The sequence below is a fragment of the Chenopodium quinoa genome, unplaced genomic scaffold, assembly GCF_001683475.1.
Source record: "Chenopodium quinoa cultivar QQ74 unplaced genomic scaffold, ASM168347v1, whole genome shotgun sequence".
In the NCBI taxonomy this organism is placed as follows: Eukaryota; Viridiplantae; Streptophyta; class Magnoliopsida; order Caryophyllales; family Amaranthaceae; genus Chenopodium; species Chenopodium quinoa.
In genome coordinates this window covers 1,096,530-1,110,922 of record NW_018742980.1, presented here as the reverse complement: position 1 = coordinate 1,110,922, position 14,393 = coordinate 1,096,530, and the positions used below count along the sequence as shown (strand labels likewise).

The 14,393-nt window shown below is 29.7% G+C and overlaps 1 protein-coding gene across 1 annotated transcript in view; it reads right to left on the bottom strand.

The window, feature by feature from the left end:
* The window catches only part of LOC110729359 (ABC transporter G family member 39-like), a 33,359-nt gene extending 20,828 nt beyond the window's left edge, over nucleotides 1-12,531 (bottom strand). The window contains exons 1-5 of the mRNA XM_021909090.1: nucleotides 11,906-12,531; nucleotides 7,807-7,927; nucleotides 1,447-1,538; nucleotides 761-848; nucleotides 50-319 (exon numbers count right to left, since the gene is read on the bottom strand). Coding sequence (XP_021764782.1) covers nucleotides 50-319; nucleotides 761-848; nucleotides 1,447-1,538; nucleotides 7,807-7,927; nucleotides 11,906-12,033 — 699 coding nt within the window. The 5' untranslated portion in view covers nucleotides 12,034-12,531. The remainder of the gene's footprint in view (nucleotides 1-49; nucleotides 320-760; nucleotides 849-1,446; nucleotides 1,539-7,806; nucleotides 7,928-11,905) is intronic.
* Nucleotides 12,532-14,393: the final 1,862 nt, after the last annotated feature.

Genomic DNA, 14,393 nt, shown 5'->3' with positions numbered 1-14,393 from the left:
AAAAAGCTAATATATATGTTAATGATCAACTAAAAAGATCATCACCGACCTTGAGCAAATATTCAGTCACAAGGGATGCTTCATGGCCTTTGGTAGCCACGCCTTTCATCAATGCTTCAATCTTAGGATCGAGCTTGAAGAGTAGTTTTTCCATAAGCTTATATATAGTTCCTACTCCTAAGCATTGTCCGGAAAAGTCTAACGTCTCTCTTACTGTCATCAATCCGTGGTGAAGATCCCTTTGACTAACATATGCACAAGTCTTCTTAGGAACAAATTCATTTAGTTCATGGCCACAATACGTTATTTTTCCAGTTACCTATTCCACATCAATTATAGAAAAGGAAAGAAGAGAAATAATAAAACCATTAGGAAACATACGTCCAAACATCTAGTACATATTTTTTTAAAAAAAAAAGGGACATGATACCGTGATTTATATGTACTTCCTCCATTTCTTTTTAGTTGCATGATGTAACTTGCATCACTTCAAAAGTTATGGACTTCTAAGCAATTTTTTGAGATGAGAGATATAGAGAGAAAGAAAACTAGACCCGTGTGATAGGAGAGTGATAGAGAGACTTTATTAATTAAAAAGGAAAATGATGCACTAACTTAATTTGAAACTTCATTTTTTAGAAAGTGATTTATTTAAAACAACGGAGAAAGTACTATATTTTGTATATATTATTGTTGGTTCTTATAAGTATTATTATCACTATTCAACCCAATTAGCATCAATGGAATAAGATTAAATCACCTTTAAATAACTTTGATCAAGCATTCCTGCAAGAGCTAAAAGAAATGTTGTTTTTCCTGAACTTGGAGGCCCCAAGAGTAATGTCATCCTAACAATGTGCACATCAAATAAACAATTGCATCAATATATAGACGTCTAAGATAAATTCTAATCCATTAATGTTACTTGTTTAATTTTTTTTTTTTAGAGAGCCACAAGGACAAGTGATGAGAATCGATCCCAACATCTCTTGAAATCGAGAGGGGAGCTCTAACAACTTGAGCTATCCCTCACTCTCATGTTACTTGTTTAATTTAACTTTTCCTTAATTTTTATTATTACAATTTGACTTTTACAATATGGATATAAAATTTTTATCTATATGCTATTATTAGTATAATAAACCAAATATTACATAAAATCTTATTAGGATAGTCACAATGTATATTTTCCTAATAAAAAATTGTTATGAGTATAATTTAAACTAATATAAGATTAAATATATTTTTTCGATTAAGATGTGTGTTTACAAAAATGTAAGTCAAACTATTAGAAAATTGCACTTCAACGAAATTAAGCACGCACGTACTATACACTTTTTAGAATAACACAATAGGAAGGAGAAGAGACGACGAATGAGAAGTGTGACTACATGATACTCTTTGATTTGAAAGAGTCAAAGTACGAAGTATATGATAGATTTATACCGAGAGGGTCTAATAATGCCGTTGACATCGTCGAGGATCTTGAGTTTTTGCTTTTGAGAAGGGGGCAATCGTATTACCTTCTTCAGAATTGCCTGCCATCAACAAAAATTCAAAATTGGCTAAAATTATAAAAATTGCACAAATTTTTATTAACATGAATATCTTTACTTCCATTAGAAACCTATCAATTTAAATAAAATTCCTGTCCAAAAAAAAATAAAAAAATACACTTCAAGATATATTTTTTTTTAAATAGCAAAAATATTTCATTAATTAAAAGTCATACGACATCTACAATAGAGATCCGACGTTAACAAGTACATAAGATATTGAATCAAATAAAATTTTCCCTCACAAAAACTACGATCGTCGAGTAGATCTTGCATTGCGGAACATCTCCCGCTTATATCGCTAGAAAATGTAGCCTTGTTGGAGAGACAATCTAACGATCCTTTGTAGCCGTGAGGGTGTTTTCCTTCTGATTCATATGTCTGTATTCGAAAACTTGATAACTTTTTCATCAACGAAATAATTTCACAATAATCCATTAGATCTAATATCATTGATTTAAAAATAAGAAAATTCTCTCCCGAAAAGAGGAGATAAACCTTGTCTTTAATTTGAAGGAGGTCGAAAAACCCTTGTCTTTAGAAAGAGATCGGAAACCCTTTCTTTCGAGGGAGAAAAATTCCTCCCAAAAGGAGGAAGCATTATTATAAACCTAAAAAAACTTTACAGAAACAAGGATTGAGGCTTTCCACCGGTTAAATCCGATGAAAGTCCCTTCAAAATTCAACAATGGAGGCTAGGGTTTTGGAGAGAGGAAGGAGGAGAGAGGAGAGGATTTTTTAGGTCAAATCATATACTTTGCTGTGATTGACTTGTTTACTTCAAGATATATATTATATCACATTTAATTTGTTTTTTAAATAAGACAATTTTGCAATGACTACAATATTTTTGTAGCCATTGCAATTATTATATCTTGGTCGTACATTTGTTAGTATAAATTTCATGTCATTTCTTAAGTTGATTTAAAACTTTTTTTTTTAATTACATAGTAAATATGTGGGTTTCTCTTTTTCAAAACCAACAATTGCAATACCCCCTTCTTCTCTATAGACTCGAATCCTCATAATACTCTAAAATTAAAACTTTACTAGAGTGTACCCGTGCAAAATACACGAGATATATATTTTACAGAAAGATATTTAAAAAAGTCTAATAACACAATTATATTTCAAATTTGGGAGGTTGATTTTGATATAGTAACTCTTATATGTGGCTTGCCATATTGTGTAATAAACTATTATGGAAGTTATTTTTGTCAGTGTTATAGGGGTTACCCGTTCAACGTTACAGAGGTTACCTCGTTAGTGTTATAAGGGTTACACTTTCAGAGTTATAGGGGGTTACCCAATTAGTGTTATGAGGACTACTTTGTTCTTTTGCAAGCAGTCACATTGGTGGCTTGTCGCACAAAAAAACATGTTGTATATTTTTTTTTGGTTGATGATTATTGAATTAATAATAAGGTAGTTGTTCAATGATTTTTAAAAATATTTGTTAGTGTTATGGGGTAGCTTTGTTCTTTTGCAAGTAGCCACACATTGTAGCTAGTCGCATAGAAAACATGATGTATATATATATTTTTTTGTTTTGATGATTATTGAATTAATAATAGGGTATTTATTAAATGATTTTATAAAATATAAAAAAAAAAATTGGAAGAATTTTTTAAAAGAAAAATAGTGGAAATTATGGTGGCGATATTATATTTTTAAAAAAAAATGAAGTGTACATAAATTAATGATGAGTTTTCAAGCGTTGTGCTGAAAAAGTTTGAAAAAAATATGCAACAATAATATGAATTCCTTGTAATATTGTGGATCCTAAAAAGAAATTTATTGGATAATATAATAAAATAGGTAGTTTTTTGGGCTAGTATGTGTGTTATTAGGAAAAATAATGATGGAAGTTATTTGGAGGATTATTTTTTATAGAGGTGGAAGTTATTTGGAGGTCGCGCATCATCTCCTCTACACCTTTCTTCCTTTTTGTGATTGAATGCTACAATGAATTTATCAGATGCTATTTGATTATAATTGATTTAATCGAACTCCTAACGACCTAACGTTATATGCAAAGTATTATGTGTATGGAAATTAAATTCCAATTTCTCATCAAAACCACCTGTAAATATTGGTATTACTATTCGTCAATGGAGAAGCATTTATTATGTACATCAATGGAGAGCAATTTTTGTTAACATTAATTTTTCTTAAAGAAAGTCATTAGAATGGGAGGTCTATTGTGTCATTTTTCAAAAAATAGGCACCATAACATGATGATGTGTCATGTTATGATTGATCAATTTTTGATTCATTTTTAAAAGCCTTAATGTACTATACATGTATGTATAATTGTAAATACATGTATTTTTTAAATAATACGTGATTATAGTATTTTAAAATCTATTTTTATCTTTTTAAAATTATTTTCAAAAATTAAATTATAATTAAAATTTAGAAAATAAAAAATTCATCATTGTTCTTCATTCATGACCTTAATTAACCACCCAAAAATCTTGTATAATCTATTCGGAACTCAGACCAAAAAGTTCCATCCAAAGATCGAATTTGTTGGGTTTCGAATCTGCTTCCATGATTTGTATACAAATTTCGTTTTAGAGTTTGATTGATGATTTTGATTTATGTAAAAATCAAGTTGTTAAATAGTTTTGAGGATGAAAATAGCCTTAGGAGCGTGTATTATGATGATCTAAAACACAAATCTTTCAATTGTTCAACAATCAATGGATAACGAGGGTGAGCTCTGCAATTTAGAGTTCATTTTTTTTCCGCAAACTTGTTTGATCCAGAATCGAGATCTGCGATTTTTGTAATCCGTTTATTTGTGGTTAGCTAATTACCTTTATATAGTTCGGTCATTACCAAACATAGTTTAAGTCATTACCTGATCCAGTAAAAATTTGAGAAAACTTAATTACATTTATCAGATCAAACAGGGGTTGCGAACATAAAAAAAATGCGACCACTTCCTCTTCTACAAACTTGATACTCCTTGTTCTTTGAAAAAATTGCCCAATTTGAGACCACATAAATCATATTTTTGAACCATTCAAAGCGGAATTCTTCCTTTGCAAATACTTATAAATGAGATTGTTATTGAGATTTTTTTATGAACAAAAACCTAAAATAAAAAACTAGGCCTATTCACGGATCAGATATTCGAATACTTGGAGGATATTGATATTGGATATCCAAAATTTTCGAATCGGATGCTTCGGATATCCATTATCCAATACTAAGTAAAGTTGTTTATGATTACTTTCTAAATTTCACTAATTTTACCGCTTTTTTATCGTTAACTTGTACAACATATTTTAACAAAATAGTAGTCCTTTTGCAATAAATATTATCATCAAATATATTAAGAATATTATAATAAGTTAATAATACAAGGCCAGTTTTATATGAACAGTTTTAAAATTTTATATATGTTTCACTATTTTGGGCTTTATATTTCGGATATCGGATATCCGAAATTTTTAAAATCAATATCCAAATCCTCATTCCATATCCACTTTTTTAGATCGGATATCCAAAAGTTTGGATCGGTTGCGAATCTGATTATCGGATAGTTTTGTATAGACCTATCAAAAATTGCAAAAAATCAAATGCAAAAACACAATTTGTTTACGAATTTTTATCCCGATTTTAGTCCGGATTTGCGAATTTATCAACAACTAATATTGATATTGGAAATGGGGGGCTAATCTATGTCATGCTTGATGAACATTGATGAACAATGATGAACAATATGAACGCGACAATGATGAACAATTTTAATTTTGTGATATTTAATTATAATTATTATTTTAAAAATTAATTAATATTATAAAAATAGATTTTCATTATTTATAATTATGTATTTCTTATTAAAAATACATGTATTAAAAAGAATACATAAAAAAAAATACAATTTTAATACATTATGGACATTAAAAATAATTCAAAATGAAAATAAAATACTAAATATAGGCCAATCAGATTTCGCAACATCAGTAAATTGTGGTGCCTTTTCTAAAGAATGACATTGTAGAAATTTCACATTAGAATCTTATCAAAGTTCGGATTCACTTGGATAACTCCTTTACCAAAGTGATTTAAGACTCGACTAAGGGGGGTGCAGTGGCAGAGGAAGCCTAAGGCATGCCAGGGCTAGTGTAATTGATCTCGCTACTCAATACATATCGTCAGTTATATGGTTGCTTCATCCAAGAGAGGATAAGAAGGGTCGAAATCATGAATGAGAGCAGGCTATCGTTTCCACCTTACCCTCATCGCACTACAAAAAAATGTACATATAGAAACGGAATTCTAGCGACAAAATTAGGGACAGAATTAAAAAATCCGTCTTTAAATTAATTTAGAAACGGAATTAAAAAATCCGTCTCTAAATTAATTTAGAAACGAAATTAAAAAATCCCTTTCTAAATTAGAGATGAAATTAAAAAATCCCTCTCTAGATTAGAAACATAATTGAAATTCCGTCTCTAAATTTTAAACGGCTTTTTTTTTCAGTTGCTAAATTTAGAGACGGATTTTTTTTTCTTTGCTAAATTAGATACGGATTTTTTTTCCGTTGCTAATATGAGCGACGGATTTTTTTTAATTCCGTTTCTAAATTTAGAGACGGACTTTCTTTATTATTATTTTTTTCCGTTGCTGATATGAGCGACAATATTTTTTTCCGTTGCTAAATTTAGAGACAAATTTTTTTTTTTCCGTTGCTAATACCAACGACAGATAAAAATAATTCGTTTCTAAAACCAGCGACGAAAATAAAAATCCATTGCTAAGTTCAACAACGGAAAACAAATACAACGTCGCTAGTCTCATTTAGCGACAATAGTTTTTCCAACGGAGTAATTCCGTTTTAAAATCTGTCGCTACCTATATTTAGCGATAGAAAAGTACAATCTAGCAACGGATTTGGTCTGTTGCTAAATGTCTATTTTTTGTAGTGTCGACTGCGGGACCTAATGCTTGTAGTTGGCTGACTTGGTTGATGGCTTGATGTCATGTGTGTGCCAAGTTAGGAAGGTTAGACCGACTAGTTGAAAGGCTTTTCGTTGAGAATAGTTATAAGTTCCTTGGGTTAAAAAAAATCATGGTCAAATAAATGAATGGATAAGATAACCATCTTTAAAATAAAAGGTGTAGATCAAAAGTAATATAGTGGTCACAATTTTATGTAGCTATTAAATAGTATTCCTTTAAAAATAATGATCTTAGAGTTTGTAATCTAGGTTGTTTCATAAGTGTTTGTTCTCAACATATTGCTTAATTTTATTTTTGATTTATCTCCTTTATTATATCATCGTTCTCTTATCCTACAAAATTTACAGCTTTCTATACATACCACTCACTTTATTCATAATTTTTTTACATTGTTCTCTACCAAACCCTATTAATTTATAGTCACATTTAATCAACCAAACATCACATTCTTGTTTTATATGTTGAAGTTATAATAAATAGAGAGAGGAGAAATAATATTATAAACTTGTATTCAATCTATTGAAAAACGTACTACATAACAACATATATAGTGCAAAACTAAGCTAAAAGTAAGGAAAATAATCATTAGATCATGCTAACATTAACCCACTAAACCCACTACTCTTAAGAAGGGCATATTTCTATATATTAGGAGTTAACTAACCACTAATAATATGAGGCAAATATTCCAACATTATGAAGAAAATTTTGACTGAAATAATCTTACAAAATCGAGTTTTATGAGAAATTTTCTTATATAAAAATGTTATATTGATTAACTACCTTTTAATTAATTTAGTTCATGTAATGTTACATGACATGCACGTGGAGTAGTCAATTATGAGATTTCGTATCAGCGACGACAATATGGTCAAAGATAGTATTTTAAAACATAAAGTGTTGTAAGTGGAGTTGATTATAACATTTTTATACATAATGGTTGCACACAAAAACCTAGCTTAGTTATAGATGATATTTTATGACATACGTTTTATAATTCACCTTTTATTAATTAACTAAACCTTAATGTTTTTCACCTTTAATCAAACGAACTATAATACCTCATTTTTCTAAATCTTCATAAAATAGGTATGTAAAAGATAAATAAATTTTTATTTGGAGAGAAAGAAAGTATTAATGGTCAAAATTGTGGATTGAAATTCTATTTATTTTTTTTTTATAACTATTAAAAATATATATATATATATTGAAACCATGAAAGTTGAAGCTATAATCGGCTGTAAAATGGAGAAAAAAGTTATAAATTATTTACCTCCACAAAGTTTGTAGTTGCAGAAAGTAAAGTGGGCAGAGCTCTACCTCCAATAAATACATCACCTTCTACTGATAAATGTTCAAATTTAAGTTCAACTTTCGGTATTTCGACTGCAACCCTATATACATGATGTATTTCCATTATTCATTAAAATTATTATCATCGAGCAATCAAACAGTTTACAAATAAAAGAGAAAAACATGGAAATACAAAAATGCTCCCCCTCCGTCCACTCATCCCAATCTAATCATTGTAGGATGGTTTGCATAAAGTTTTAGGTGATAATAATTAAAATGGATGTTGTTTGCTTATTTAATATATTAAATCGAAAAGTAATAAGGGTGAAATAGTTTAATTGAGTGAAAGGGGACGTGAGATCTTAACTTTTGATCCTTGGAAGATAGAATGAAGTAATAAAGTATTAGCAGGTCTATATCATAAAGAGGAGTGTGACAATTAATTTATGACAGACGAAAATAATTAGGGGATAATTAATTGGGACAAAAGGGTAACTAACCCACTATATAAAGACATTGATAAATACCTTGTGTTCGGTAGGTGTGACGGCTTAACCCATTTACAACAATTAATGACATCCAATTTGATCTTTTATTCTAGTTTCAATTCTTTGTCCAATTCATTTTTCTCTCTATCTTCTTCCCTCAAACAATCAATTAATTTTGTGCAATGCAACTCAATTGTTGAGGATGGCACAAAAGGCATAGGCACATGAGCGAAAAAGGATTGCAGATCCTCACTCAAAAAGACTCTTGATCCTTGTAGTGAACTTAGACATACCGAGTCACTCTACTCCAAGTTAGCTAACTTAGACAAATTGAGAGTGGAGGAGATTGTCAAGAGATCCTAAGTAGGCCTTTAAAATGCTCATTGTTATAATTGGACTCTCAATCTCAAGCTTAGTAGGTATAATTCTTACCATTAAATCAAATTTAGCTGGTTAAAATACTACAGATAACATAGTATCACTTTAGTAATCCACTAGATTAGTGCCCGTGCGATGCACAGTAGTAATAATCATTTTTTCCATTATTAATTTATAATATAATATAAAAATGAAGCAACTCGTATAGAATAAACAAATGCAATGCGTATAAGAAAGATGAAATGATAAGGCAAAAATTATTAAAACTGCAATTGAGAAAAAAAAATTAGTTTTGATTAGTAGTTGCAAATATTTAAAAATAGTATACATTATATTACATTAATGATGCATGTTATTCCCAATAAAACTATATTTTGTATGACTTTTTATTAATGAATTAATTTGATTAAAAAAATAAACTATACAATGTACTTCCAAAAAATAAGCTAAATAGAATAATTACAAAAAAAAAAAAAAAAAAAAAATCTTAAAGCTGATATCATTTATTGTATTGGCGGAATTTTTTTTTAATGATAGCGACATATGTCCAAAATTATCGATGTGAGCATAACCTGTTTTAGTAATAATTAATAGACTTTTTGAAGGAAAAAAAGTTATAAGTTGATAAAATTATTACAGAAATATTTAACAGAAAAATAACTTAATTATTATTATTTCATAAGATTTCAAATCAAAGCCATGAATAGAAATGTTTTATTTTATATTTTTTTTGACAGGGTAGTATAGATGTTAATATTGTATTTTTGGCTCCGTTATTTTATACTCTCCACCATATATCAACCTTCTAAATTATAGTTTATTCTCCCTTAATTAAAAGATCTCAAAATCTTGTTTAACTATTTAAGTAAATTGAACACGAAATAAAAAGGAATACAATTATTATAAAGATAGTATATAAAATTAAATAATATATTACTATAATTGTATTATACATATATTCTAAAAATAAAGATTTTTGTTAAAAAAAAGAAGGGGGAGTTTTGGAGGGAAAAAATAGCACCAGGAAGTGACACGTGTTATTCTTGGTGTCTGTTTTAGTATTATGTTATTGATATAAATTGCATTGTACAACTAGTTAGGCCCCGTTCACTTCACCTTAGTTTTTGCCGAAATGAAATTATTTTTACTGTACTGAAATTATTTTTGCTAAACTTAAATTATTTTTACTGAACCGAAATTATTTTTATTGAACTGAAATTATTTTTACTGATTTTTTGTTATATTTCTTCTTTAAAGTTACTGATTTTTACTGAACTGAAATTATTTTTACTGAAGTGAACTTATTTTTGTTGAGCAGAACTTATTTTTACTGAAATAAAATTATTTTTACCGAATATTATTTTTTAAGGTGAATTGAATGAGGCCTTAGACGTACTTTGTACTTTATATAGCAAAATACTTTTCAATTTAAAAATTAATTACTTCCATTTATAATATACACAATATTATCACACACGTTTAATTTAATTTATATCTTTAGTTTCATAGTAATCAAAACTATGTAAATATTATATGGATCTTGCTAACGAACGCTCTGGGACGTTAGATAAGCATTTAAAATACTTCCTAAATTGATATTAATTTGGGAATGCGTGATGCCAAAATCGCGCGTGAATCGGTAATTAATGTTCATTTTAATTTAATATTTCTACTTTTAGTTATGTTATATAAGAAAATACTCAATAATACAAAATACTATGTCGTATATTATTTCTTATGAACAATTACTACTAGAAAACAGTCGATTTCCGACAGGGACGTACTTCCGTCGGAAAAACCGAAATTTCCAACGGAATTAAATTTTCCGACGAATTCAAATATTTCATCGGAATTAAAAATCCATCGGAAAATAAGTTATTTTCGACGGATTTTAATTCCGTCGGAAAGTTTACACGGATTTTTTCCATCAGAAATTTCCAATGGATTTTTCGTCGGAACTATTATAAAAAAAAATAGCATAACCCTATTTCCTCCTCTCTCTTCTCCTCTCCTCCCTGTTTCTCTTCTACTCTTTCATTTCTCTCTCCTCTTCTTAGTTTCACTCTCTCCTTTCCTGTTCTCTTCTCCGCTCTTTCACTCTCCTCTTCGATTTCTTCTCCCCTTTCACTCTCCTCTTCGATTTCTTCTCCCCTTTCACTCTCCTCTCTGTTTCTTAAGCATAGCCACCAGCTTGATTTCATGCCCAACAATGACCCATTGTTGATCTCCTAACCACTAGCCCGTAGAGTATTTCATCAACGAACGAACACCAGTACCATTAACGAATGCCAAATTTGAGGTTTTCATTTCAAACACCATCAACTAAAGGTTTTTCATGTCAAATTCGACCATGAAAACTCTAGATCTAGAGTTTTCATAGTCGAATTTGATCTTTAAAGCCCAAATTTGACGTTTTTCTGGTGGAATTGAAGGTATTTCTTCGTTTTCTTTCTATTAGTTTGGTTTGATTTTTATTTTTATTTTTTTTGTATAATTGTGGGTTAATTTCGTTTTTGTGTGGTTAATGTTTGATTTCGTTGATTAATTTGAGTTTATTTTTGTTGATTTCGTTATTTTTTTGTTTAATTTTTATAGGTTGATTTCATTGTAATTTGCTTGGTTTCTTTTGTGGATTTTTTGTGTGATTTTTGTGGTTTTTTTTTTTTGAATTACTGAGATTTTTTTTTTGTAGTTTTTGTTGGTTGGTGGTTTACGGGGTGGAGGTGGGTGATTGGGCGGCAGTCAGTGGTTAGTTTGGGGATAGGGGGGCCAGGGGGTGGGCTCGTGGTGGGGGGGGGGGGTGGGTGGGATGCGTTTTTTTTTTTTTTTTTTTTTTTTTTAAAGCATTTTCCGACGGAATTTTCCGGCGGAACCATATCCGTTGGAAATTTCCGACGGATTTTTCCGATGCCGAAATTCCTCTTCCGAAAAACCAAATCCGACGGAATTTCCGTCAGAAAAGTCTTTCTGACGAAATTTCCGTCGGAAAAGGTCGTTTTTCCTACAAAAGGGTTTCCTACAACTGGTTCCAACAGAAACATGTTTTCTGACGGAATTCAGGGTGATTTCGAAGGAAAATTCCGTCGAAAATGACCTATTTTCTAGTAGTGAATAGTAAACGAGAATTTTCTTAAGAAAATAACAAAATTTATAAAAGTAAGGGATAGTATAAAGTAATCATTAAAATAAAACAAAAAATGAAAGGAAACTCACCGATTAATGTGGTGCCTAAGATTGGTAATGAACATCTCATGATCATTTGTATCAAGTATATTATGAAGCACTTCCTTCCACCCTTGTACCCCATCTTCTCCCTTTCCTTTGGTAGATAAGTCACTCATTTTTTTTTAACTAACTAGAATGCTAAGAGTGATACTAGTATAAACATTTTGGCAGGCTTACATATATATATGTTGATTTTGTTTTTTTAATTTTTTTTGTAATTTTTGTACGTGTGTGTGTGTGGGGAAATGAATTAGGTAGCACATTACTTGATTGCTTTGAAAAATGGCTACAACGGTACAAAAAATTTATGACACGATTATGAATTTATGACCCAATCTAATACGATGGAAGTAATTGATGGGATAATATAAATTAGTAAACGTTAATGGGCCTATGGGCAATTTCTGCATTATACACATGGCTTGATTGTCTATGTGGGGAAAAGCTAGATAACACTTGAGCACAATGGGGAATTTGTAGTACTGTGAAAACGGTTTCACAGTTCGGTTTCGGTTCGATTTAAAATTGGGTCGGTTTGAAATTGATTTAAGTGTTTTACGGGTCGATTTCAGTTCGGTTTAAATAATTATCGGTTCGATTCGGTTTCGGTTTATTCTTGAACGGTTTAAATTCGATTCAGGTTGTAAATGGTCCGGGTAGTAAACGGTTCGGTGCAGACGGGTTGCGGTTTGTTAACGGTTCGGTGTAAACGGTTTTTATCCCGGTTTAATTTTGGTTCGGATTGTAAACGGTTCGGGTAGTAAACGGTTCGGTGCAGACGTGTTGCGGTTTGTTAATGGTTCCGTGTAAAAGGTTTTTATCCCGGTTCAAACGGTTTTGGGTTAGAAACGGTTCGGTTCTTTTTTGGTTCAGTTTTATTTTAGTTCGGTTTATAACTGGTTCGGTTCGTTTACGAATTCGGTTCTTCTACGATTTAACATTATTCGGATCGGTTTTATTTCAGGTTTACTAAATTACGGTTCGGGTTTGTTTTTTATTTCAAAAAATCGGTTTTTTTATCGAGTCGTTTGGATTCGGACAAGTTTTATATCAAGCCGAGACTTCATCATTTCATATTGAGACATCATATTATATGCAAATTCTCAGTAATTTTATAAATACATATCATGTTATGTTTCAAGTTTAGCCATACTGATCTTACTAGTTTATTATGAAGTATATTATAAAAGTTTAGTGCATTAATGTATTATTGTTTTACTATCAGATTATTATCTGCTTCTTATTTGATCATTTAATTAATAGTGTCATAATCATGATTTGATGAGTTGTTGTGACATCAAAATTTGCAATTTGGTATTTGATACTTAATTAGTCAACAAGACTGATAATTAAGACTCGTTTATCATTATATATTTGCATAAAGTTATATATGAAGATGTTACAAAGTAGTTTGATTTGTATAATGAAAGAAAACATTAATGAATAAGAAGGTAATATTGATTCTTTCAATCGATTATACATATACATATACATATACATAAAATCTAACCATCTCATATTCTCATAGTTAAATATTTATTAGTATAAAGGGATGAGAATCATAAGATTATTATATTTTTGTATATTTTTTACTGGTTTACCCCTAAGGCTTAAGTCACTAATTAGTAATTACTAATACTTAATTAGATTAACAAGTTATTAAAAAAGAATAACTTTTAACTTGAGTCTAATAGATCAAATATTGAAATGCTATTAGTATATTACCGGGTAGAATAGTCTAGTACACTGTTAATCTGTTATGCAACTATGCTAAATTGACAATTGCTCATATAGTTATATTAGTCAATCACTCATGTAGTCATATGACTCATATCTAATTAAGTAATTTGTATTTATGTACTAATCTACTAGTCAATTCTATCATTTATAAGTTTACACGATTACAAGTGTATTGCTTACAACCTTACAGACACAACTAAACTGATATAAATATAATCATATAACAAATCCGTAGTACTTCTAACTCTCTAAGATATGACGTCATTATATTATTAAACGGTCTTCGATTTTTTTATTAATCGCAACGCTAGACATTTACACGCTAACAAATTCACATTTTATAATTTAAATAACTTAATAAGTTAATGTGTGTGTTAAAAAAATATATAAAAGCTGATATTATGAAGGTATATATTGTTATATCGGGATTTGAGAAATGTAATTAATTTTTTTTGAAGCTATGTGATTAATTAATTGTATAAAAGTTTGTTTAATGTTATTCAAATAAAATTAAAAATTTTGATTTTTACAAAGTGGAACATTGATTTCCTTTTTTTTTTGGTTGACAATTTCGTCAAAATATGAATGCTGGGAAATTTCCCTCCAAAAACCAAAATCCGGACCCTTATTTTCTCCGCTTCTCTTTCATTCACCGCCTCTTCCATTCTCTTTCTCTCTCCTTTTCCCCCTGTCTCTTTCCCCTCACCGATCTCTCCTTTTCCCCTTTCTCTTTCTC